Source organism: Symphalangus syndactylus, chromosome X (genome assembly GCF_028878055.3).
Source record: "Symphalangus syndactylus isolate Jambi chromosome X, NHGRI_mSymSyn1-v2.1_pri, whole genome shotgun sequence".
Taxonomy (NCBI): Eukaryota; Metazoa; Chordata; class Mammalia; order Primates; family Hylobatidae; genus Symphalangus; species Symphalangus syndactylus.
Genome location: NC_072447.2, coordinates 156,327,431 through 156,352,500, shown reverse-complemented (window position 1 = coordinate 156,352,500; position 25,070 = coordinate 156,327,431). Strand labels below are relative to the sequence as shown.

Sequence of the window (25,070 nt, the reverse complement as noted above, 5' to 3'; positions counted from 1 at the left end):
GAGAGCCTCCAGGGTGGCTCGCCCAGCACCACAGTGACTGTGACAGCCCTGGAGGCACTGCTGTGCCCCTCAGCCACCGTGACCCAAGTCTGCTCCAACCCACCATGTGAGACCCACGAGACAGGCACCACCAACACCGCCACTACCTCGAATGCAGGCAGCGCCCAGAGGGTGTGCTCCAACCCGCCATGCGAGACCCACGAGACAGGCACCACCCACACGGCCACCACCGCCACTTCCAACGGGGGCACGGGCCAGCCCGAGGGTGGGCAGCAGCCCCCTGCTGGTCGCCCCTGTGAGACACACCAGACCACTTCCACTGGCACCACCATGTCAGTCAGCGTGGGTGCCCTGCTTCCCGACGCCACTTCTTCCCACAGGACCCTGGAGTCTGGCCTAGAGGTGGTGGCAGCATCCAGCGTCACCCCCCAGGCTGGCACCGCACTGCTGGCTCCTTTCCCAACACAGAGGGTGTGCTCCAACCCCCCCTGTGAGACCCACGAGACGGGCACCACTCACACGGCCACCACTGTCACTTCCAACATGAGCTCAAACCAAGGTGAGTGAAGGCGGCCAGCCTGGCTTTCATGGTTTCCCAGCCCCCCAGGCTGAAAGGCCAAGACAGCGATGGCAGGGTCTGTCCAGAGTCCACCAGTCAGGCTCCTTGGCACCCAATTTACCAGTGGGGAGAGCTGGGGCGTCCTGGCTGTACCTGAAGCAGATGGAGGTCTCCAGGAGCCTGTCCTGCCTTATCTGGCCCTCTCCTTGGTGGCAGAGGAAGCCTGTGGTGGTCAAGCCAAGTATAGGCCTGGGGGGCTCCTGCTGAGCAGCCACCTGCCTGTCGCCCCCACAGACCCCCCACCTGCTGCCAGCGATCAGGGAGAGGTGGAGAGCACCCAGGGCGACAGCGTGAACATCACCAGCTCCAGTGCCATCACGACAACTGTGTCCTCCACACTGACGCGGGCTGTGACCACCGTGACGCAGTCCACACCAGTCCCGGGCCCCTCTGTGCCGGTAAGAGCCCAGGGGGCCGTTTTCCTCCCCGCCTTCCCGGCCTACGCCCGTGCAGTTCCACACTCAGACGCCAGATGTCGCTCTTGTACCAGGCATGGGGCTGCTCCTGGTCCCTCTTCCGGACCATAAAAGGGCAGCCTGGGTGCCTGCTGCGGCAGGAGGCAGGAGCCTCACTGTCCCCGCATCTCTGGGGCGCCTTTATTTCTGTGACTGGTTCCCATCGCGTGTCACTTCATCACAGCCTGTATAAGACATGGCGGGGGTCTGAGTGCCTGTTTGTCCAGGCCAGGGTGACTGAGGACAGGTTAAACCTGACCGGGGGTCTCAAGGGCCTTTGTTCTCATGCTGCTCAGAGAACCACTGTCCTCTCCCTATTTAACATGGGCTCGAGCTGGCCCATCAAGAATGAAAACTTAGGCCCACAAGGAAAGGTGAAGGCTGGCTTGCTTCTCAGCCCTGCTGCCTGGCTCTGGCCCCTCTCCTCCCCTCTGACAGGGGCTTCTCTCCCTTTCTAGAAGATCTCATCAATGACTGAGACTGCCCCAAGGGCTCTGACTACTGAAGTCCCCATCCCGGCCAAAATAACAGTGACCATAGCCAACACAGAAACTTCTGACATGCCCTTCTCTGCTGTTGACATCCTGCAGCCCCCAGAGGAACTCCAGGTGTCGCCAGGGCCTCGCCAGCAGCTGCCACCACGGCAGCTTCTGCAGTCGGCTTCCACAGCCCTGATGGGGGAGTCCGCCGAGTCCCTGTCAGCCTCCCAGACCCCTGAGCTCCCGGCCGCCGTGGATCTGAGCAGCACAGGGGAGCCGTCTTCGGGCCAGGAGTCTGCCAGCTCTGCGGTGGTGGCCACTGTGGTGGTCCAGCCACCCCCACCCACGCAGTCCGAAGTAGAACAGTTATCACTTCCCCAAGAGCTAATGGCCGAGGCCCAGGCTGGCACCACCACCCTCATGGTAACGGGGCTCACCCCCGAGGAGCTGGCAGTGACTGCTGCTGCAGAAGCAGCTGCCCAGGCCGCAGCCACGGAGGAAGCCCAGGCCCTGGCCATCCAGGCGGTGCTCCAGGCCGCGCAGCAGGCCGTCATGGGTGAGCGCTGGTGCAACCTTGGGGAAGCCGGGCCCCTCTGGGGAGGAGTAGGCCGCGGAGACAGCCTGGGAAGAGGAGCCCATTTCCCTCTAGGGTGGCATGAGCCAGATGTGATGGGGAGGACGAGCACAGGGGACCCCAGGCAGGCCAAGTAGTAGAGACTGCCATGTAGGACAGGCTGGCTAGGGTTAGCGCCTGGGAAACAGGCAGGGCCCCTCAGCCAGGGCTTAGCCTACAGTGGAGCACAGTGGGAGGTGGACAGGGTCTCTAGGACAGGCTTTGGGGGCCTCCGCCCGGGCTGCCCGCTTCTGGCCAGCCTTCCTAGTAAGTCGTGTTTCTCTTGATCCTGGAGCAGGCACCGGGGAGCCCATGGACACCTCCGAGGCAGCAGCAACCGTGACGCAGGCGGAGCTGGGGCACCTGTCGGCCGAGGGTCAGGAGGGCCAGGCCACCACCATCCCCATTGTGCTGACACAGCAGGAGCTGGCTGCCCTGGTGCAGCAGCAGCAGCTGCAGGAGGCCCAGGCCCAGCAGCAGCATCACCACCTCCCCACTGAGGCCCTGGCCCCTGCCGACAGTCTCAACGACCCGGCCATTGAGAGCAATTGCCTCAATGAGCTGGCCGGCACGGTCCCCAGCACTGTGGCACTGCTGCCCTCAACGGCCACTGAGAGTAAGCAACTGAGGGCGAATTGGTGTTGGGGTGGTGGGGGGGCACCCAGGGAGGCGAGGGCAGGACGGGAGGCTCGGTCCCACTTGGGAGCCGGGTCTCCGGAGTCTTTCCCGCTGACACCTTCTTTCTTCCCAGGCCTGGCTCCATCCAACACATTTGTGGCCCCCCAGCCGGTTGTGGTGGCCAGCCCAGCCAAGCTGCAGGCTGCAGCTACCCTGACTGAAGTGGCCAATGGCATCGAGTCCCTGGGTGTGGTGAGTCGGGTGTGTTGGGGCTCCTGAGTCTGTAGCCTGGGGGGCAGCACTGCCTCTGGGTGCTGAGGGCCTGATCTCGTTGCACGATTCTGTCTTGCAGAAGCCAGACCTGCCACCCCCACCCAGCAAAGCCCCCATGAAGAAGGAGAACCAGTGGTTTGATGTAGGAGTCATTAAGGGCACCAATGTAATGGTGACACACTATTTCCTGCCACCAGATGATGCTGTCCCATCAGACGTAAGTGTCCCCAGGTGCTGATGTCCTCAGGTGGGTGGATCTTGGCTCCACCACCCTGAGCGGGGCTTACAGGAAACTCCTCCATCTTTGGGCCAAGATGAGTAGCCAGGAAGCCTGAGGAAAGTGGGCAGAGACCATCCCCCCTGAAGCAGTAGAAAAGGAGAGCTTTGGTTCCTTCCCGCCAGTACCTGGCCACAGTCAGCCTCGCCACGTCCCTCCTTGCCGTGAGGGGCCAGCCACCGCTGACCTCTTTTCCTTCTGGCTCATAGTCACCATGGATCTGCAACGTTCCTGGGGTGGCCCAGAGCTGCCTTCTCCACAGTGGAGTTCATGCCACTCCTCTCTTCCTAGGATGATTCGGGTACCGTCCCCGACTATAACCAGCTGAAGAAGCAGGAACTGCAGCCAGGCACAGCCTATAAGTTTCGTGTTGCCGGAATCAACGCCTGTGGCCGGGGGCCCTTCAGTGAAATCTCAGCCTTTAAGACATGCCTGCCTGGTTTCCCAGGAGCCCCTTGTGCCATTAAAATCAGCAAAGTGAGTCTTGCTGTGGGGTGGCCGTCTGTCCCTGGTTGGTTCCTGCCTGCCTCAGCACATGAGGTGGCCGGGGGGGGTATAGGAGGGCTAGGTTTTGAGTCCCAGTTTGTCTTAGTTAGTCCTTCCACTTGGGGGAGGATCTGTTTGAAGCTCCTTGAACTACCACATGGAATATCTCTACTGTGTTAGAAAATGGCTTATGGGAACCATGATTAGTCAGTTCTGGAAGCTTCTAGCCTGTTCTGTTGTTGACCTTCTGACCCCCTGGGTTCTAGAGTCCGGATGGTGCCCACCTCACCTGGGAGCCACCCTCTGTGACCTCCGGCAAGATTATCGAGTACTCCGTGTACCTGGCCATCCAGAGCTCACAGGCTGGGGGCGAGCTCAAGAGCTCCACCCCGGCCCAGCTGGCCTTCATGCGGGTGTACTGTGGGCCCAGCCCCTCCTGCCTGGTGCAGTCCTCCAGCCTCTCCAACGCCCACATCGACTACACCACCAAGCCCGCCATCATCTTCCGCATTGCCGCCCGCAATGAGAAGGGCTATGGCCCGGCCACACAAGTGAGGTGGCTGCAGGGTGAGTGTCCTTCGTGGGGCTCTTCAGGCACAGGGAAGGCACAGGAAGCTGGGTGCAGCAGGAGGAACTGTCACCATCTGAGATTTCTTCCATGTGCAGCGTCTCCCTGCTTCCTTTGGCGCACACACAGCCCCCCACGGGGGTGGCCATCGAGTAGAGCATGGGACCCAGCTCCGGGCCTGGGGGTGCAGGGGACGCTACCCCAGGATGTTTGAAGGGACAAGCAGTGAGAGGGCTGGCGGGGAAGTGTAGGTTTCCAAGCCCGAAAACAGCATGTCCCAGGTCCCTGGAGTGCAGCAGGTGAGGGGTGGAGGCCGGCCTGCCTCCTTCAGGTCATGCTCCTGCTCCAGCTCCTCTGGGACCTGGGAGGGCAGTGAGAGGTGGGAGCTGAGCTGAGTGGGGTTCTAACCTACGTCCAGAGGGGAGTGACTGGTGTCGTGTTCTGGTCCCAAGGAGTGGCATAAAAGGTGACCACCCACAGGGCAGGCGCCCCACCCTTGCCAGCTGCGGGTCATGCCATGTGGCACCAAGAGGCTCTGCAGGCAGGCAGCGCGCATGTGTTCCTTGCTGTTGTTCTGTCACAGTGCTGCTCACGCATCTCTCCCATTCCTTCCAGAAACCAGTAAAGACAGCTCTGGCACCAAGCCGGCCAACAAGCGGCCCATGTCCTCTCCAGAAATGTAAGCAGGAAGCCCCTCTCGGGAACCTTCTGAGACTGGGGGTGGAAATAGCTGGGCTCAGCCTCTCGTCAATTGACTGGGGGCCCCTAACTGGCCCCACACCAGGCTCTGCACCAGCAGGGCCGACACTAACTTTCTCTTTCCTTTTTCTGCCTTCCAAGGAAATCTGCTCCAAAGAAATCTAAGGCCGATGGTCAGTGAGAGGAAGCTGACCAGCCCCTGGATTCTTCTCCAGACCCCCCTGCTTCAGGAACACCCGCCAGGGCCCACCCCTCCCGCCCCGTCCCAGCATTCGCACTTCACCCTCGCGAGCCGCTGTTCACTCCTCTCCCCTTTCTCTTTCTCTCTGTTTTTAAAATAATCTAAAGAAAGCACATTTTACCATTGCTGTTGGGAGGAAGCAGAGGCAGATGGGAAAGCAGAGAGAAGAGCGTGCTTCCTTTCCTCCCGGCTGCCGCCCACCCTGGGGAGAGACCTTTGCGAGGAGGGAAGGCGGAGCTGAGGACAGCCAGCTCCGCCCTCCCAAGGCTGTGTGTTCCTGAGGGCCAGGTCGGGGGCGGGCATGGAGCAGAGGAAAGGTGTCCCTCTTGGCCCTCCCCAGAGTGGCTTTCCCGGCACCCTGGCCTGGGTGTCTGGTTCTGTTTTCTTTTCTTCCCCTTGTGTTTCCAGTCACCTAACTTCCCTTCCTCAGGCTCCCCCGGCCCACTCTGCTCAGTGACCCCACAGGAAGCTTACACATTTTCTCAGAGGCCTTTGTGCTCCCACCTCTTCTACCCTCCCCTCTTCTTTCCCATTTTAAAAAAGAAAAGAAGGAAAAAGAAAATAGGGGCAAGGAGCCCCGCGGCAGCCTGGGCAGCACCTGTGCAGACCTCTCTGCAGGCCGCACTGCCAACTGCTGCATTTGTTGTGTTTTTTAGGTTGAAATTGGTGAAGTTCACACTTTCATTGTAATTTTAGCGTGTGGGGTTTTGTCCCTCTTTTGTTGTTGTTAGCTGTGTACAGAATGTGTAATCTTTTTTCTCTTTTTTTTTTTTTTTTTTTGTTTTGTTTTTGTTTTTTTACTTTTTTCTTCTTGGCTAATTCTTGGCAGGGATCTTTCTGGAGGAAAAGCTGGGGCCAGCCAGGGCAGGAGAGGTGTGAAATCTGCCACGTGGGGCCTGCTGTTTGCCACCCAGCCCAACTTCCTGTTGCTGGCCCTTGCCCTCTGCCCTTTTGCCTGTCCTCAGGCCGCTGGAACAAAGGAAGGACAGCGCATTCCTCATGGGCGATCACTCTGCATCTATACCGTCGAGCCTGGGGGAGCTTGAGGGAGAGCTGGGGCCTCCTTGCCCTGGATTTCCAGCTCTCCCCATGCCCCCTCCCTGAGCACCACCGGCACCGCCTCCCACACAGGGCTGCTGCTTTCTGCAGCCACTGCTCCACCTCCCCCAAATTGTCATGGAAAGGGTGGAGAATGGAGGGGAACCAGGTGTCCTTGGAGGCAGCTCGGGAGGGCGACTGTAGTGTCACCCACAAGGGAGGCTAGGGCAATGGAGCAGGCCGCCAGCAGCAGCTGTGCAGCATGGAACCCAGGCCAGGCTCTGCGGCTGAGGGATCTGCTTGGAGTTTTCTGCCCCCCACCCCAAGCTTCCGTCGAGGAGCAAGGCTTGCCAGCAAGTCAGAAGGATTTGAACCGAGCAGCCAATCTTTCCAGCCCTCCCCTACCGACCTCTGCCTGGAGACGCAGCAGCCGGTGTCCTCCAGGGCCTCTGGTTTGTTGTATTATAGTATATTTCGCTGTGGAAAATGTCACGTTTAGTCACCTTGGAGCCCACTCACCTGGTCCTGTTGTTTTACCCCATCCCTTCTCTTGCGCGCCTATTGATTTGTTTCTGAGGAGAGTACACCGTTCACTATTGTAGAGTAACCCCTGTGACTCAATATTACCATAGTGCGATGTCGTTTTGTGCTATTTTGAACAATTAAAAGACTTTTTTTGAAATAACCACTAGGTGTCTCACTGTGTCCCGGCATCCTCTCAGGAGGCCTGAGTGGGAAGGCTGAGACCTGCCCGAGGCTCACGGGAGCCCCCTGGAGGGGGACCTGAGCTCTGGTGAAAGTGTAGAAGGCCCCAGAGTGAGGCCCCTGCTGTGGCCTGCAGTCTTTGGACCAAGTCGGACCAGGTTCCAGCAGGTTGCTTGGCAGCTGCCTTGCAGGGCAAGGGCCAAAGGGCCCCTTGGGCAGCTGCTGCTGACTTCCTGTGTCTGGAGGCCAGATCTCCCTCCCCTCCTGCACTAGAGGATAGGATAGGGCAAAGGCCTGGCAGGTCACCAGCGGCAGCCTCCTTAGGTGGGTTGCGGGGAGGTGGGCTGAGTCAAGTCCACCATGGGTACTGCAGAGGTGGATCCCTTCCTCTGGCTTCCTCTTACATGTGAGCCATGCCCCCAAGGGGAAGAAGCAAGAGCTTGTGATCCAGACCACCTAGCAGCTGGGTCAGTAGGACAGCTGGGATCCCATTGCCTGAATTTGTACCAGGAGGCCCAGAAAGCCCCGGGGCAAGGTGGCCGGAGCAGCACAGGCCTAGGCGGGTCCGAGGGAAGTGACACCCTGCTTCTGGGGCCTGGTGCTCCTGGTGCACCTGCATTCCCCGCCCCCTCCAAGCCCCTGCCACCTGCCTTTGTTTCCCCCACACACCTCTACTGCCCAGCTTTCCTCTCAGCACCCAGGCACTCTGCTACCAGAAGCTCCTGGAGTAGCAAAAGCCTCCATGTCGCCACCTGTGGCATGGGTGTGTGTGCAAGGCCCTGTTGAATGCGACCTCTTCTGGGAAGCCTCTGTCATGTGGGGTCTGCTGTGTCATGCAGGGGTAGGGGGAAGCAGACTGGCCAGGGCTTGACACCAGGAGCCATGGCTCTGTCTTACCCACCGCACCAACTGTGACCTGCCTTGGAGCCTAGCCTCACAGAGGCCCAAGGAGAGGGGTGGGAAAGTGTCCTTCAAAGCAGAGTGGTAGGAGTCATGGCTGGGGCTGGTGGAGGCCAGAGGCCACATGGGGCTGGCCCCAGAACCGAGGGGCCTTGCAGATTTGCCATACCTTTGGCAAATGGCTTTGTGGGCGCTTCGCCTCGTGCGGGTGGTACAAGGGTTCTTCCTACCCCGCTCCTGTAGCTGGCACCTGTGGGGCTACCCACCCTCCACATTCCTTCAGCTCACTTGTCTCACCACGGCTGCATCACACTCCAGAAGGCAAGGGCCACATCAGTCATGCCTCTGGTGTTTATCTGAAAATACCGAGTTTCCGTCTGAGGGCACCACTCAGTCTGGGGAGGCAGGAGGGAGGCTGGACATGAACATGACAGGCCTGTGAACAGGGCAGGTAGATACAGCCCGACTGGGCACAAAGCTCATCCCGAGCATGAGCCGAGGCTGAGGGTGGGTGCAAGCACACAGAGGATGCCTCCCCAGCTGCCAGAGGCATCAGCCTCATTACCAAGCACCCCGAAGGGGAACTGTTTGGGGTTGGGTGGGTCAGCCTGCAGCAGGGACTGAGACAGCCACTGTGGCATCAAAGACCAGCAGTGCAGCACCACGCCCAGAGGCTGGAACCATTCTGTGCGCTGTTGGCCTGGAAGGTAGGAAACAGCTCAGCCCAGCTGCCTTGTAGCCCAGAGAAGGGGGGTATGAGCTCTTACCTGCAGTTACTGTCTGGCCTTAGAGCTGTGTCACTTGTGTGAAGAAGTCAGTGCCAAGGCCAGGCGCGGTGGCTCACACCTGTAACACCAGCACTTTGGGAGGCCGAGGCAGGTGGATCACAAGGTCAGGAATTTGAGACCAGCCTGGCCAACATGGTGAAAAACCGTCTCTACTAGAAATACAAAAAAAAAAAAAAAATTAGCTAGGCATGGTGGCAGGCACCTGTAATCCCAGCTACTCCAGAGGCTGAGGCAGGAGAATTGCTTAAACCCGGGAAGCGGAGGTTGCAGTGAGCCAAACTCATGCCACTGCACTCCAGCCTGGGCAACAGAGCAAGACCCCATCTTGGAAAGAAAAAAAAAAAAATTAGCGCAAATGGCTGCCCATTACTGACTGTTGAGGCAGTTGGTGACAAACTGATTCAAAAGAGAGGACTTGCTAGGCTGGGCACGGTGGCTCACGCCTATAATCCCAGCACTTTGGGAGGCTGACGCAGGAGGATCGCTTGAGCTTAGGAGTTCGAGACCAGCCTGGGCAACATTGCAAAACCCTGTCTCCACTAAAAATACAAAAATTAGCTAGGCATGGTGGCCCACACCTGTGGTCCCAGCTACTCAGGAGGCTGAGATGGGAGGATTGCTTGAGCCTGACAGGTCAAGGCTGCAGTGAGCTGCCTGGGCGACAGGACACTGTCTCAAACAAAACAAAACAAAACAAAACAAAACAAAACAAAACAAAACAAAACAAAACAGAACTTGCCTCCTGTCTACCCTGTGTGGTGACAGGTCAGAGGGACTTCTGCATTCAGGCCCACTAGCTGTTCCCTGTCCTGCTGCACCCCTGCCCCACAGGCTTGGTAGGGCCAAGGCCCTCAGCCACCCTGCCCGGGCCCCTGGTGTAGGGCGGGATGGGTGGCAGCCCCGTTCCCCCTTCCCCCTTATCCCAGACCTTTTGGCCATCCCAGTTTTTCCCACCAAGCAGGATCTTGAGACCAGGGCACCCAGCAGGGGCCCTGGAGGGACTGGCCCATTCAAGGGGAGGGTCGAGGCAGGAACAAGTGCGGGGGCGGGGCCTGAAAGCCCCGCCCCCAGGCCCAGCGGAACCCTGAAGAGGAGGGGGTGGGTGAGCCGGGCGCGGCTCTGTCAGCTGAGTGACAGTCACGGGACCGTGACCAACTCTGTCTGGCTTCCTAGAGGAGAGGGAGGGATGAGCAAGGGTCTCCGAGCACGACAGGCCAGTGGTGGGGTGCTTGGGGGGAGTGCTGTCCTGGAGGGTCCCTGGGATGGTGACATCTGAAGCCCCGTGTAGAGGTGGGGGGATCCCCGAGGGCTGGTTCCCGAGGCTGGGGGGCCTAGGTCCCACGTGGGGGCTGCGCCTTCAAGCCCCAGTTCCCCTAGGACATGGAGAAAGAGCGAGAGACTCTGCAGGCCTGGAAGGAGCGCGTGGGGCAGGAGCTGGACCGCGTGGTGGCTTTCTGGATGGAGCACTCCCACGACCAGGAGCACGGGTACTCGGGGCGCTTCTGGAGTCCTTTGCAGGGTTTTTGCCCTTCCTGAGGCCCCTTCTCACTCTCAGGCACCTCACAGATTTGCTGGCCCCAGAGGGGCAGGAGGGGCTGGCAAGGCCCCTTCCAGACTTTGCTAACCCTGCCTTCCCACAGGGGCTTCTTCACATGCCTTGGCCGCGAGGGGCAGGTGTATGATGACCTGAAGTATGTGTGGCTGCAGGGGAGGCAGGTATGGTGTTCCCAGCCTGGAAGCTCAGGCACACGGCCCATCGCCTCAAAGGTCTCCCCACCTCACCCCAGCTGACCACTTAAGCCACATTCCCTCCCGTACCCCGTAGGTATGGATGTATTGTCGCCTGTACCGCACTTTCGAGCGCTTCCGCCATGCTCAGCTTCTGGACGCAGCAAAAGCAGGTAGGTGCCCCCTTCCTGCCCATCTCCCAGTGACTCCGTCCATGTTTACTCAACAGGGCACATGTGCGGAGTTCCTAGAGGGGTCTAGAAGCAGCGAAGGACTTGGGGAGGCTCAAGGGTGGTGTGTGCGGGGTGTCCTGGCCTTACTCCTGGCATGCCAACCCCCCAACCTCCAGGTGGTGAGTTCTTGCTGCGTTATGCCCGGGTGGCACCTCCTGGCAAGAAGTGTGCCTTTGTGCTGACTCGGGACGGCCGCCCGGTCAAGGTGCAACGGACCATCTTCAGCGAGTGTTTCTACACCATGGCCATGAACGAGCTGTGGAGGGCCACAGGGGAAGTGCAGTACCAGGTGTGTGAGAGGAGGGTGCTCCTGAAGACCCCAGCCTGGGACCCTGCCATGGCCACCTGATGCATTCCCACTCACTACGCAAGTCCCCTCCCATGGACCCATCTGTGGGCCAAGTCCCCTTCACCTCTGAATGCTCCCTTACCCCCACAGGGGTGCAGACGGAGAGGGCCCTATCCACGCCCTGCCCCCAACTGGGAAGAGGCCCCTCCCTCCTCCCTGGGCTCCCTATGCTGCCAGACCCTGACCCCACAGCCTGGAAGGGGCTGCACCCCCAGACTGGGAACCCCCAAGGCAGAGTGGGGCAGATCTGACTGGCCCCTACTGGATGCTGGGTGCCAGGCCCCGAGTAGGTCCTGGGTAAAGGTGTCTCTGGGTTCAGGAGAGGAATTGGCTCTCCCACCCCAGGGCCGTGTCCAGGGGGATGGCACAGGATGTAGCCTCAGCCTGGGCCTCCCCTTGCCTCCTGCACCCCCAGACGGAAGCGGTGGAGATGATGGATCAGATCGTCCACTGGGTGCAGGAGGACGCGTCGGGACTGGGCCGGCCCCAGCTCCAGGGGGCCCCAGCTGCGGAGCCCATGGCGGTGCCCATGATGCTGCTGAACCTGGTGGAGCAGCTCGGGGAGGCAGATGAGGAGCTGGAGAGCAAATACGCAGAGCTGGGGGACTGGTGCGCCCAGAGGATTCTGCAGCATGTGCAGGTGGGGGGTGCCTGGGGAGCTGGGGTGGTGGGAGGCCCTCCACTCCCCCACTCCCCTGGGCACCCTGGGGCTTGACACACCTGGAGAGACAGAGATTCGGGGAGGTCCCCACCTGGGGAAGGTGGAGGGCCTGAGGGCTGGAGGGAGAATGCGGAGCCCCAGGCAAGGCCTGACAGAAGGAGACCCCTCCTGCCCCACCCAAGTCCCTTCCAGGCCTCTGGCCCGTGAAACCCGCCCTGTCTGTCCCCATTCAATGTTTTACCCTCCCCTGCTGGAGAGGATCAGGCCAGAAGTGAGGATTACAACTTCCTAGGCCCGGGCTGGATGCGGTGGCTCATGCCTGTAATCCCAGCACTTTGGGAGGTTGAGGCGGGTGGATCACTTGAGGTCAGGAGTTGGAGACCAGCCTGGCCAACATAGTGAAACCCCGTCTCTACTAAAAATACAAAAATTAGCTGGGCATGGTGGTGCATGCCTGTAATCCCAGCTACTAGGGAGGCTGAGGCAGGAGAATCGCATGAACCCAGGAGGTGGAGGTTGTAGTGAGTCGAGATTGAGGCCACTGCACTTTAGCCTGGGTGACAGAGCAAGACTGTCTAAAAAAAAAAAAGAAAGAGAAAAGAAAAAACAACTTGCTAGGCCCAAGGGAGTGAATCAGCCCCTCCTCAAATGCCCCTCTGAGCCTGGCCCACCCAAGCCAGCAGGTCCAGGGGCTTGGGTGAGAGGGAGGGAGGAAGGGATTTCTGGAGCTGGGTCTTTCTAGTTGGGTGGCTGGGTGGGTGAAAGGGCTGGAGGCAACATTCCCTTCTGCTCCTTCCCGGTAGAGGGATGGACAAGCTGTGCTGGAGAATGTGTCAGAGGATGGCAAGGAACTTTCTGGCTGCCTGGGGAGACAGCAGAACCCAGGTGAGGGGCAGGGTGGGCTGGGGGCCACCCAGGAGGAGGGGAGCGCTGAGCCTTGCATTCTGGGCTTCAGATATGGGAGTGCCTGGGGGGGGGCGCCTTGAGGAGGCAGAGGAGAGAGGATGGGCTTCCCAAGGCTGGGGGTTTCTGCAGAGGAGCAGGATTCCAGGGCCAGGGAGCTCAGAACCCCGCTCATTGTTAGGGAGGGAGCAGAGAGGTGCCAGGGGCTTTTGTTCCCTCTGTTCCCTCCCTCAACCCCACCCCCCCACTTCCGTACTCCGTACTCCGTACTCCAACCCTCACCAGGCCACGCGCTGGAAGCCGGCTGGTTTCTGCTCCGTCATTGCATTCGGAAAGGCGACCCTGAACTTCGAGCCCATGTGGTTGACAAGTTCCTGTTGTTGCCCTTCCGCTCCGGATGGGACCCTGACCACGGAGGCCTCTTTTACTTCCAGGATGCTGATGACTTCTGCCCCACCCAGGTGGGAGAGCGCCCAGGGCCATGTGTGACCCACGCTGTTCTAAGGCTTTCTGCCCAGGGAGTTGGGTGGTTCTCTAGAGGGTAACCTGGGGCTGGATTCGAACCTAGAGGCCTGCTCTCAGCTTCTGTGCCAGTGTTACAGGAAAGGGGTCATGATGCAGACCCCAGAAGAGGGTTCTTGGATCTTGCCCAAGAAAGAATTCAGGGCGAGTCCGCAATGCAAAGTGAAAGCAAGTTTATTAAGAAAGTAAAGGGATAAAAGAATGGTTACTCCCTAGGCAGAGCAGCCCTGAGGGCTGCTGGTTGCCTTTTTTTTTTTTTTTTTTTTTTTTTGAGGTGGAGTTTTGCTCTTGTTGCCCAGGCTGGAGTGCAATGGCACCATCTCGGCTCACTTCACCGCAACCTCTGCTTCCTGGGTTCAAGCGATTCTCCTGCCCTAGCCTCCCAAGTAGCTAGGATTACAGGCATGGGCCACCATGCCCGGCTAATTTTGTATTTTTAGTAGAGACGGGGTTTCTCTATGTTGGTCAGGCTGGTCTCGAACTCCCGACCTCAGGTGATCCAACCTCCTCATCCTCCCAAAGTGCTGGGATTATAGGCGTGAGCCACTGCACCCGGCTGGTTGCCCATTTTTATGGTTATTTCTTGATGATATGCTAAACAAGGGGTGGATTTTTCATGCCTCCCCTTTTTAGACCGCATAGGGTAACTTCCTGACGTCGCCATGGCATTTGTAAACTGTCATGGCGCTGGTGGGAGTGTAGCAGCGAGGATGACCAGAGGTCACTCTCATGGCCACCTTGGTTTCGGTGGGTTTTGGCCGGCTCCTTTACTGCAATCTGTTTTATCAGCAATATAACCTGTACTTTGTGCCGACCTCATATCTCATCCTGCGACTTAGAATGCCTCAGCCATCTGGGAATGCAGCCCAGTAGGTTTCAGCCTCATTTGACCCAGCTCCTGTTTAAGATGGAGTTGCTCTGGTTCACAGACCTCTGACACCAGTGCTCCCCAGTCCCATGTCATATGGAGGCCGCCAGGGAGCTGGCAAAACGCTGATGCTCAGACATATATGCCATTGGTCTGGGGCCCTGGTGTCTATGCAAGGATCTACAGGTCAGGAAGCTGATGTCACTGGGAGGGGTCCTTCAGAACGTCCAAAGGTGTCCTGCAATTCACCTCCAGAAGCTTGGGCCAATGGAGACGCAGCCAGGTCTGGAAAGTTGGGGAGGGGAGTGTCCTGCTGAGATGCCTGCCCCTGCTCTCCCCTCAGCTGGAGTGGGCCATGAAGCTCTGGTGGCCACACAGTGAAGCCATGATTGCCTTCCTCATGGGTTACAGCGACAGTGGGGCCCCTGTACTGCTGCGCCTCTTCTACCAAGTGGCTGAGTACACCTTCCGCCAGGTGAGCCCTGCCTCCTTGTCCCCTCTAGAGGCTGAATGGGGGAATGGGGGGAGTCTGGCCCGGCTGCGCTCTTGTCCCCTCGCTGAGGCTGAGCACAGTTGCTCAGCCGGTCTGAGAGTTTCCGGAGCCCCAGTGCTGTTCGTTCCACGAAGAAGCCTCTGCCCTCCTAGAGCTCGAATTTTGGTGGTGGGGGCAGGGGGAGCAGACTGTAAGCAAGCAGACCTAGGTGGTGGTGAGAGTGACAGCTGTGGGAATAATACCACTGCAGAGGGTTGTGGGGGGCTCTTTCCTATGGGGTGGCAGCAGGGAAGCACTGAGCAGGGGCCGAGTCAATCAGGGGTGTGTCTGAGGGACTGGGAGTCTGGGCAGGGTGGGGCATGTGGCACAGCAGGGGGGCCTGGCAGCCCGGGAGGATAAAGGCAGAGTGGGCAAGGGACGGACGGACTCCAGCCGCCTGGTCTGATTCCATTGTTACCTGGGTCCTGGGGCTTGGAGGGAAGGGTGTTATGGGGGAAGTCTGTAGGGTACAGGGCAGAAGCTGGGACAGCAGAGGAAGCTGTAGCTGTCATCCCAGCCAGTGAGGGCTGGCCAGGTGGGAGCTGGTGGGGACAGAGGGTTCACAGTCTGGTGGAGCAGCAGTGGGATTCCTGAGTCTCTAGTTCAGATGGAGAGATCTGGACTCACCATGAATGTTTTCAGTATCACAAGAATGTACATGCTGCCTGGCACAGTGGCTCATGTCTATAATCCTAGCACTTTGGGAGGCTGAGGCGGGAGGATCGCTTGAACCGAGGAGTTCAAAACCAGTCTGGGCAACATAGCAAGACCTGGTCTCTACAAAAAATTTTAAAAAATTAGCTGGGTGTCATGCACACCTGTAGTCCTAGCTACTCAGGAGGCTGAGGCAGGAGGACTGCTTAAGCCCAGTTTGAGGCTGCAATGAGTTATAATTACACCACTGCACTCCAGCCTGGGCTGGGCAACAGAGCGAGACCCTGTCTCAAAAAAAGGCCGGGCGCGGTGGCTCACGCCTGTAATCCCAGCACTTTGGGAGACTGAGGCAGGTGGATCACCTCAGGTCAGGAGTTCAAAACCAGCCTGGCCAACATGGTGAAACCCCGTCTCTACTAAAAATACAAAAATTAGCCAAGTGTGGTGGCGGGTGCCTGTAATCCCAGCTACCTGGGAGGCAGAGGCGGGAGAATCGCTTGAACCCAGGAGGCAGAGGTTGCAGTGAGCCGAGATCGCACCATTGCACTCCAGCCTGGGGGACAAGAGCAAGACTTGGTCTCAAAAAAAAAAAAAAAAAAAAAGAGTACAGATGCTGCTGAGATCTATGAGGCAAAAAGGGAAATGGGGGCCCAGCAAAGGAGACAAGAATCAGTGGTGACGTAGGAAGAAAACCAAGCCAGGGGCCCCCTGAGGCCCAAGTGCTAGGAGCAGAGTGATAAGCTGTCTTGACTGCTGCCCAGGAGGCAACTCGAGCTGCTGAATGCAGGAAGGGGCATGGCACCCAGTGGTGGCAAGGCCTGGATGGTGAATGAATGAAGATTCATCATGTGTTTCTAAAGCCACGACTCCGACTCCACTGGTGAACCCTGGTACTGCGAGGACTATAGCAGGGGATCTTATTCTGGGGTCTGTGGGCTTCGAAACCGGGGGCGGAGAATCACATCTTTATTTGTACTAACCTCTTAACTGAAACTAGCATTTGCTTCCATTATGAGTGGAGGCAATGAACCACATTGGTAATAGAAGTGCCCGGCTTTGTCACCGATCGAAATCCAGATGTGTTTATATTGCATTGCAGTTAGAGAGACATCTGCAAGTATCACATATGCTCATCACTACTTCCAAACCACCAAGGTTGTTAGACCTGAAGCTATATCTTAATATTTAATGCATTCACAGAGTATGTGTTAGGGGCCACCAGTTATAACTCAAAAATGAAATTGAAGGAATACATTTTAATAAGATATAGATGACATTAAACAATTACAAAGCTTATAACCAACAGGTAAATCGGCTGGGCATGGTGGCTCATGCCTGTAATCTCAGCACTTTGGGAGACTGAGGCGGGTGGATCACCTGAGGTCAGGAGTTCTGGACCAGCCTGGCCAACATGGCGAAACCCCGTCTCTACTAAAAATACAAAAATTGGGCCGGGCGTGGTGGCTCACGCCTGTCATTCCAGCACTTTGAAAGGCCAAGGCAGGCGGATCACTTGAGATCAGGAGTTCGAGAACAGCCTGGCTGACATGGTGAAACCCCATCTCTGTTAAAAATACAAAAAATTAGCCGGGTGTGGTGGCGGGTGCCTGTAATCCCAACTACTGGGGAGATTGAGGCAGGAGAATCACTTGAACCTGGGAAGCACTCCAGCCTGGACAACAGGAGCAAAACTCCATCAAAAAAATAAATAAATAAATAAATAAATAAATAAAAATAAAAACAAATAAAAATAAATAAATTAGCTGGGCTTGGTGGCGGGTGCCTGTAATCCCAGCTACTCAGGAGGCTGAAGCAGGAGAATCACTGGAACCTGGGAGGTGAAGGTTGCATTGAGCTGGGATCATGCCACTGCACTCCATCCAGTCTGGGTGACAAGAGTGAAACTCTGTCTTAAAAAAACAAAACCCAAAAAACCAACCAACAAACAAAAAAACAGGTAAGTCATTATGCATCAACCAACATAAGAGAATACAGAAGGCAAAAATCCAGACATTGAAGGAAATTCTTCTTTACCTTCCTGTGTCATGTCAAGTAGTCAAAAAATTAGTAAGGACTTGAACAATGTAACTCAAAAGATAGAATGAATACACGCAGCACTAGTTTTTATTTATTTATTTGTTTGTTTATTTATTTATTTATTTTTATCTTTATTTTTTTTGAGACAGGGTCTCTATCGCCCAGGCTGAGTGCAGTGGCACAATCATGGCTCCGTGCAGCCTCAACCTCCTGGGCTCAAGCGATCCTTCCACCTCAGCCGCCCAGATAGCTGGGACTACAGCTGTGTGCCATCACGCCCAGCTAATTCTTTAATTTTTTTTTATAGATAGGGTCTCACTATGTTTCTCAGGCTGGTCTTAAACTCCTGGCCTCAAGTGATCCTCCCGCCTCAGCCTCTCAAAGTGCTGGGATTATAGGCGTGAGCCACTGTGCCCAGCCCAGGACTAGTTTTACTTCCTACAAAGAAGAATACACCAACTCTTATGGGCCACCATTTAAAGAGACATTTTCATAGTGGACTTCAATGTAATTGATTCCATGATCCTTTTGAGAAGGGGCTGAACTGACAAGCCTCCCTGAGACAGGTGCCCCATGGAATGCTAGTGGAGAGAGAAGGAAAGAGAGTGGAATGGGCACTGGGCAGGGGCAGAGGGAGGACGAGATGAGTTTGGGACCAATGGTGAGCCAGGACAGCAGTCAGATGAGATTGTGCATCTACTGGAAGACAGGCCTGTGAAGCCGGGAATGGGAGCTCCAAGGGAATCACTTCTTAAGAGTTCATGACAGGTCGTCGCCTCCATCAGGGTTCTTTGTTTCTTTTCCTTTTCTTTCTTTCTTTTTTTTTTTTTTTTGAGACGGAGTCTCGCTCTGTTGCCCAGGCTGGAGTGCAGTGGCGCGATCTCGGCTCACTGCAAGCTCCGCCTCCCGAGTTCACGCCATTCTCCTGCCTCAGCCTCCCGAGTAGCTGGGACTACAGGTGCCCGCCACCACGCCCGGCTAATTTTTTGTATTTTTAGTAGAGATGGGGTTTCACTGTGTTAGCCAGGATGATCTCAATCTCCTGACCTCGTGATCCGCCCGCCTCGGCCTCCCAAAGTGCTGGGATTACAGATGTGAGCCTTTGCACCCGGCCGAGTTGTTTGTTTCTTTGAATCAACGTAACCACCACTACAATCACGATAGAGAACTTTTTTGTTTGTTTGTTCGTTTGTTTGTTTGAGATGGAGTCTCGCTTTGTCACCCAGGCTGGAGCGCAATGGCTGATCTCGGCTCACTGCAACCTCCGCCTCCTGTGTTCAAGCTATTCTCCCGCCTCAGCCTCCCGAGTAGCTGAGATTACAAGTGCGTGCCACCACGCCCGGCTAATTTTATATTTTTAGTAGAGATGAGGTTTCACCATGTTGTCCAGGCTGATCTTGAACTCCTGACCTCAGGTGATCCGCCCGCCTCGGCCTCCCAAAGTGCTGGGATTGCAGGCGAGAGCCACCGGGCCCGGCCCGATAGAGAACGTTTCTACACCCCAGGGCAGAGTTCTTTCATTCCATCTAGCAGTGTCTCATCCCCTTGCCCAGTCAGTTATATAGTTGTAGCCTGCCTGCTGCGCCCACCCCTGCTTTCATCTTTGTGGAGGACGCAGTGTCGCGGTTAAGATCGCTGGTTCTGGAGCCACGTTACGTGGGGTCAACCCAGGCTCTGACCCCCGGTAGCGATGCAGTGGCATCTGGGCGGGTCCTGCAGGCGCTAGCTGTCACTGTCTCTGTTATTCCAGTTTCGCGATCCCGAGTACGGGGAATGGTTTGGCTACCTGAGCCGAGAGGGCAAGGTGGCCCTCTCCATCAAGGGAGGTCCTTTCAAAGGTGAGTGGGGGAGAGGGCGGGGCCGCAGGGGTTGCGCCTCTCGGCTGCCCCCGGCCCTCACTACCTGCCCGCCTCTACCTGCAGGCTGCTTCCACGTGCCGCGGTGCCTAGCCATGTGCGAGGAGATGCTGGGCGCCCTGCTGAGCCGCCCCGCCCCCGCCCCCGCCCCCGCCCCCGCCCCTGCCTGCCGAGGCGCGGAATAAAGGCTGAGTCCGCTCCACCTGCCGCTGTGCGCGCGTCTGTGGGCTCGCGGGAGGGGGGCTGCCGCGCCGAGGGAGGGGCCGGCTCCAGCTCCGGGGCAGCCCCGCCCCCAGGCCCGCCCCGCGCTGACCGGCTCCGCGCATTGGCCCACCCCGTGCGCTGGCCTGTCCCGCGCATTGGCCAAGCGGCCGGGAGGACGGGCCCGGCGGCCGTGCACTTCCGGCCGGTGGCCGGCCCGGCGCGCACCGCCCCTTCCGCCGCCGCCCAGCGAGCCCAGCCCCGGTCCCAGCCCCGGCCGTCCCGGCGTCGCTTCGGAGCGCGGCGGCAGCTGACTGCGCCTTCACGATCCGCTGGGACCCGCGAGCCCCGCCGCCGTTATGAACATCCGCAATGCGAGGGTGAGCGCCCGGGGCGGGAGGCTGTCCGCGCCGCGTGGGCGCCGGGCCCGATGGCTGCTGCGCATGCTCCCGAGGGCCTCGGCCGAGCCCGGCCCGGTGGCCCTGAGTGTGCCTGCGGCCGCTGGACCTATGGGGCTGGCCCAGCCCGCCGAAGAGGCCGGGGCGCGGGGCCGGGGCTGCGATTCCCTCCTGTTTGCGTGATGTCGGGCCTCCGTTGGGTGGGCTCTGGGGACCTCCGGGGCGCCCACTCCTGTTCCGGTGCTCCGGGCGTTGTGCAAAGTCAGATCGTCACAGCGTCTGCCCAGCCCCGAGGGAGGGGGGCCGAGCAGACCGACGGGGAGCAGGCTTCTCACCCGTGGTCACCGCCGCCTTAGACTGAGCGCGTTACACTGCCCTCCTTCCCTGCAGCCAGAGGACCTAATGAACATGCAGCACTGCAACCTTCTCTGCCTGCCCGAGAACTACCAGATGAAATACTACTTCTACCATGGCCTTTCCTGGCCCCAGGTGGGCAGCTTCTGAATTTGGGCATGGGGGAAAGCAGGCCGAGGAAAATCCCATCGGGCCATCTTGGAGGGAGTGGACAAGTCTGTCAGAGCCCAGGGGGCTGTATGGTCGGTGACGTCCCGGCTGTTTTCAGCTGGCAGGCAGGGGCAAAGGAAAAGAAGGCGCCTGAAGGGAGCAGAGAATAGGGGCAGGATCCCCACTTTGCGTCTTCTTTCTGGGCATGGGCAGGGCACAGTGTGGCACGGGGGAGATCAAGTCACCCAGCCCAGAGGTCATGAGTCATCACACAACTCGCCACTCGTCCAGTTTGTGTCCCTCTAAAGGGCTCTTCCAGCTCCGACATGAAGTTTTCTCATTCCCTTTTCCTCTCTGTCACCAGCTCTCTTACATTGCTGAGGACGAGAATGGGAAGATTGTGGGGTATGTCCTGGCCAAAATGTGAGTCACCAAGGAGGAAGAGAGAAGCTACGCGTGTCTGGTGGACGCCTCTGTGGGCTTTAAAAAAAATGAATCGGCTTCTTCTTTTCAGTACAGTTGAAAGTTTATAGAAAAATTGAACAGAAAGGACACGGAGTTCTCATAGAACCCTCAGCATCCCCTCCCTGCCAGTTTCCTCTATTAGTAGCATGTTGGATTTGTGTGGTCCACTTGTGACAAGTGATAAATGAATGTGATATAATACTATTATTATTATTATTTTTTGAGACAGAGTCTTGCTCTGTCGTCCAGGCTAAAGTGCAGTGGCGCAATCTCGGCTCACTGCAACCTCCACCTCCTGGGTTCAAGCGATTCTCCTGTCTCAGCCTCCCTAGTAGCTGGGATTACAGGCACGTGCCACCATACCTGGCTAATTTTTGTATATTTCAGTAGCGATGGGGTTTCACTATGTTGGCCAGGCTGGTCTCGAACTCCTCACCTCAGGTGTTCCACCCACCTCTGCCTCCCAAAGTGCTAGGATTACAGGTGTGAGCCACTGCACCTGGCCGATATATTATTATTAACTAAACCCACGGTTTACATTACTGTACTTCTCTTTGTGTTGTAAGCCCCATGGTTTTGACCAAATGACATGTGTCCACCTTTATATTATTACAGGATAGTTTCACTGTGTTCCACGCATTCATCCCTCCCTCTCCTTAACCTGTGGCAACCACTGATTTTTTACTGTCTGCATAGTTTTGCCTTTTCCAGGATTTTTTGAGACAGGGTCTCGCTCTGTTGCCCAGGCTGGAGTGCAGTGGCATGATCATGGCTCACTGCAGCCTCAACCTCCCAGGCTCAAGTGATCCTCTCATGTCAGCCTCCCAAGTAGCTGGGACCACAGGCATGCGCCACCACACCCAGCTAATTTTTTGATTTTTTTTTTTGTAGAGACAAAATAGTGTTGTCCAGGCTGGTCTCGAACTCCTGGGCTCAAGCAATCCTCTTGCCCCGGCCTGCCAAGTAGCTGGAACTATAGGCGTGTGCCCCACACCCGGCAGGCATGGGGTTTTCAGGCAGCAAAGGGTGGCAGGATCGGCTGCTCTGATCCAAGAGGCTCCCGGCCCTCCCCCAGCTGGGGTCTTAGGGGGCTGTAGTGCATGTCCACTCTACAAATGGCAGGGGGTTGGGGGTGGCTGTGCCTGCACTGAGCTCCTTTGCAGCCTCTCCTTTCTCCCTCTCCAGGGAAGAGGACCCAGATGATGTGCCCCATGGACATATCACCTCATTGGTATGTAAGGTCCACCCAGGCTCTCTGGTGGGGGTGGAAGTGGGGGTTAGTTGGGGCAGCCCTCAAGGTCCCAGTCCCTCACCCCATCTCTGCTCTTCTCCCACCAGGCTGTGAAGCGTTCCCACCGGCGCCTCGGTCTGGCTCAGAAACTGATGGACCAGGCCTCTCGAGCCATGATAGAGAACTTCAATGCCAAATACGTCTCCCTGCATGTCAGGAAGAGGTGGAAGCCGGGCTGAGGGAAGGGGGATTGAGGGGGAGAGATACTGCCTTGACGGGGGTCCTGGGGTACCTCGGCTTTTGGTGAAGATCCAGGAAGTGGGACTGGGGGGAAGGAGGGACCAGGAGGAGGGGCAAGACCTGGACGTGCTACCCCTCCCTGGCCAAATCCGTGCAGCTCAGCAGTGCCTTGTTCCCCTGCAGTAACCGGGCCGCCCTGCACCTCTATTCCAACACCCTCAACTTTCAGTAAGTAGATCTCGATTTTTCTAATGGGCTGGGGTTGATCCCAGGTCTGGCCCATCAGGGCACCTGAGACCGGCTGAGTTGCCTTCCAGGTCGGGGGTGGGCCGGCTGTGGGGAGGAGGCTGTGGACCCCAGCGCTGCCAGGATACCTCCGCATTCACTCGGCGGCTGATGGTTGAAAAGCCGGCATGGAGACAGCACCTGCCTGCTGAAACGTGCTCCGTGTGTGTTGTGATGGAGGAGCTCTGGCCCATGCTGGCTAAGGCTGGTGAAGGGCACATGGGCTGTTTAGTAATGTTTGGGAATAGAGAGGTGTGGGTCCCTGGCGTGAGCAGATGCTGAGGAGCAGGACTCAAGCATGACCAAGCACCTAGAATAATCCAAGAGAGAGCAGAGTCAAGGAGAATGCACATTCAGGAAGGCAGGGCCAGTGGCCAGGCAGCCTAGTGGATGGGGCAGGTCTGCCTGAGGACCAGGAGGCCCCATGTGCCTGGCACACTAGAGAGAACCTGGCAGTTGGCATGCCCAGTAGACAGTGGAAAAAAGTGCTTGCAAGTGAAGCTGGGGTGGGCTGCCCGTGGAGGGACACGAACCGCACTCAGCCCCTGTTTGGATGAAGAAGAGGGACTGTTGGGAAGGGCGGTGGCCTCTGGGCTGGATGCTGGCAAGAGGGATCTGTGACCCAGATGACGATGTCTGGTGGGAATTGCTTTATAGCTAAGTCAACAATCCTCATGTCTTAGGCCTGGCAGGGCCAGCCTAGGCCATTGAGTCCAGCTCCCCTTCCAGGGACATGGCCACCCGAGTCTGCACACACACCTCCCCAGTGCAGACACGGCCCCAGAGCTGCTCAGGCAGAGCCCGTGCTGCCTAGGGATGACTCCCCTAAACAGGGCTCACCGTCCTTCCTGGGTTCTGATGGCTGTTGTGAGGCAGCTCAGTAAGGGACAGGGCGCAGGGCAGGGAGGGAAGGGGAAGGCTGAATTCAGGGCTTCAGCTCCCAAGAAGCCACAGAAATGGATCCTTAGTAGCCAGGCTAAGGACACAGAAGGGGGGCAGGACAGGGGTGGGGCAGGCCGCCGTTTCCTGGAGCCTTTGCTGGAGAGAACAGAGGGCAGGTCACACTGGACTTGCTGTCTCAGGATGGAGCCTTCAGGGAGAAAACATGGCACCTTGCTCCAGTAGCCACGATACCAGGAGTGGAGGAGGGTGTCCCTGGGGTATGGGTCTTCCTCCTTGCTCTCTGCCTTCTGCCCCCAGGATCAGTGAAGTGGAGCCCAAATACTACGCAGATGGGGAGGACGCCTATGCCATGAAGCGAGACCTCACTCAGATGGCCGACGAGGTAAGCGCCTGCGTGAAGCCAAGCAAGGTGAGCGGGGGCGGCACTCGGGAGCCCCGAGACGGTGGCTGGAGGCGAGACCGACTTTGGATGCCAGCTCTTGGCGTCACGACCTCAGTTTCCTAGGCTGGGCTTTAGAGGAGGCCGTCTGCCTAGCAGCCTGGAGGGTGATGGGAGAGGCAGAGGGAGGAGGCTTTTAGAAGGGAAGTGGGGAGGCCTGGGGACCAGTGGGTGGCCTGCCTGCTCAGAGGTAGTTCTGAGTCAGGGTTCTGCCCAAGGCTCCTCGGGTGGCAGGGCTGGTCAAGGGGCAGCGCTCTGTCGTGGGGGCCTCCATGGTAGTCAGTGAGCCCGGGCAGTGGTGGACTGGGGCTCCAGCCAGGTGTCCCCACTCAGTCCTGTGTGTCCTGCCTAGCCCTGCTGCCTCACTATGCCCCTCTCCTCAGCCAGCGACAGGGCCAGGGTCCCTTTGTCTGGAAACTTAGGCCCTGTCTCTTTGCTCCCGCTTCTCCCTGGGTTCCTGGTGGCAGCTGAGGCGGCACCTGGAGCTGAAGGAGAAGGGCAGGCACGTGGTGCTGGGTGCCATCGAGAACAAGGTGGAGAGCAAAGGCAGTTCACCTCCGAGCTCAGGAGAGGCCTGTCGCGAGGAGAAGGGCCTGGCTGCCGAGGATAGTGGTGGGGACAGCAAGGACCTCAGCGAGGTCAGCGAGACCACAGAGAGCACAGATGTCAAGGACAGCTCAGAGGCCTCCGACTCAGCCTCCTAGAGCCTGGCCCATCCCCTTCTCACCCCACGAGCTTTCACAATAAATTCGCTCCGTGGCACTGGGGAACTTCGTGTGTGTGCGCGCGCACATTTAGAGGGTGTGTTTCTCCAGGTCCTCTGGTGGGGTGTGAGCCTCGGCCTTTTGACCCAGAGCATCCTGCCAGGCTTGAGTACAAGGGAAGAGCTTTGGAGGTGGGACTCCCTAGTCTCATGACCTTCAGCAGCTGTGGCCGCGGGGAAGGAGGCCCTGGACTTATGGGAGAGACCCTGCCTTGGAGGTCTGCATGGCCACGCTGAATGTGTTTTGTGGCACAAGCCTGGGCCGCTCAGGCTCAAAGCTCAACAGCAGGGCTCCCACTCTTGGTGGCCTTCAGCCCTCTTCCCACCTTCACCTTCAGACCTTCTCTCCCTAATCACACCTGCTTGGGGCTACAGCAGCTCCGCGGCATACCCGTGGGCTCCAGATGTGGACATCCAACTGCTCATTGGGCTTATCTACAGCTGTCCTGTCTGAGTAAGGACCCAGCCAGATGCCCCATCAACGGTCCTTGAGTCCTCCCTCCCCTGCCACCCTAATGGTCAATGAGTCCGTGATACCT

At 58.0% G+C, this 25,070-nt stretch overlaps 3 protein-coding genes across 13 annotated transcripts in view; all 3 read left to right on the top strand.

Annotated features, from left to right (window-relative positions):
* The window catches only part of HCFC1 (host cell factor C1), a 24,844-nt gene extending 17,793 nt beyond the window's left edge, over positions 1–7,051 (top strand). For 2 of the 9 annotated variants that reach the window (XM_055267541.2, XM_055267536.2), the window contains 10 exons: positions 1–559; positions 854–1,017; positions 1,533–2,109; positions 2,462–2,782; positions 2,918–3,036; positions 3,137–3,274; positions 3,626–3,811; positions 4,087–4,387; positions 5,004–5,067; positions 5,229–7,051. The exon at positions 1–559 is cut by the window's left edge and continues 918 nt beyond it. In XM_055267541.2, the coding sequence (XP_055123516.1) occupies positions 1–559; positions 854–1,017; positions 1,533–2,109; positions 2,462–2,782; positions 2,918–3,036; positions 3,137–3,274; positions 3,626–3,811; positions 4,087–4,387; positions 5,004–5,067; positions 5,229–5,268 (2,469 nt within the window). In that variant the 3' untranslated portion in view covers positions 5,269–7,051. The remainder of the gene's footprint in view (positions 560–853; positions 1,018–1,532; positions 2,110–2,461; positions 2,783–2,917; positions 3,037–3,136; positions 3,275–3,625; positions 3,812–4,086; positions 4,388–5,003; positions 5,068–5,228) is intronic. The other 7 variants (XM_063635105.1, XM_055267537.2, XM_063635106.1 and 4 more) reach the window with 5 other exon arrangements.
* Positions 7,052–9,846: 2,795 nt separating this feature from the next.
* On the top strand, positions 9,847–19,304 carry RENBP (renin binding protein). Its single transcript, XM_055268044.2, has 11 exons — positions 9,847–9,972; positions 10,137–10,246; positions 10,400–10,475; positions 10,585–10,660; positions 10,837–11,009; positions 11,485–11,709; positions 12,534–12,615; positions 12,919–13,094; positions 14,367–14,498; positions 18,997–19,084; positions 19,169–19,304. Exons 1-11 carry the CDS (start codon positions 9,946–9,948, stop codon positions 19,285–19,287), a joined length of 1,284 nt encoding a protein of 427 aa, XP_055124019.1. The 5' UTR covers positions 9,847–9,945; the 3' UTR covers positions 19,288–19,304.
* A 9-nt stretch (positions 19,305–19,313) lies between these two features.
* NAA10 (N-alpha-acetyltransferase 10, NatA catalytic subunit) lies at positions 19,314–24,538 on the top strand. 3 transcript variants are annotated; one of them, XM_055268045.2, is made up of 8 exons: positions 19,314–19,683; positions 20,092–20,190; positions 20,570–20,628; positions 21,856–21,901; positions 22,009–22,124; positions 22,325–22,369; positions 23,627–23,711; positions 24,236–24,538. In XM_055268045.2, the coding sequence occupies exons 1-8, from the start codon at positions 19,663–19,665 to the stop codon at positions 24,470–24,472; spliced, it is 708 nt and encodes a 235-aa protein (XP_055124020.1). In that variant the 5' UTR covers positions 19,314–19,662; the 3' UTR covers positions 24,473–24,538. The 3 variants fall into 3 exon arrangements, with proteins under 3 accessions (XP_055124020.1, XP_055124022.1, XP_055124021.1); XM_055268046.2 differs by having other exon boundaries at positions 19,423–19,683; positions 20,570–20,610; XM_055268047.2 differs by lacking the exon at positions 22,325–22,369 and having other exon boundaries at positions 19,418–19,683.
* Positions 24,539–25,070: the final 532 nt, after the last annotated feature.

Bases quoted from the DNA above. Each gene is read 5' to 3' on its own strand.
- RENBP (XM_055268044.2), top strand. From the start codon at position 9,946: ATGAGCAAGGGTCTCCGAGCACGACAG. The intron at 10,247-10,399 runs GTACTCGGGGCG...GCCTTCCCACAG, and splicing joins TCCCACGACCAGGAGCACGG to GGGCTTCTTCACATGCCTTG. The intron at 11,710-12,533 runs GTGGGGGGTGCC...CCTTCCCGGTAG, and splicing joins GGATTCTGCAGCATGTGCAG to AGGGATGGACAAGCTGTGCT.
- NAA10 (XM_055268045.2), top strand. From the start codon at position 19,663: ATGAACATCCGCAATGCGAGG. The intron at 22,125-22,324 runs GTGGAAGCCGGG...GTTCCCCTGCAG, and splicing joins TCCCTGCATGTCAGGAAGAG to TAACCGGGCCGCCCTGCACC. The intron at 23,712-24,235 runs GTAAGCGCCTGC...TCCTGGTGGCAG, and splicing joins TCACTCAGATGGCCGACGAG to CTGAGGCGGCACCTGGAGCT.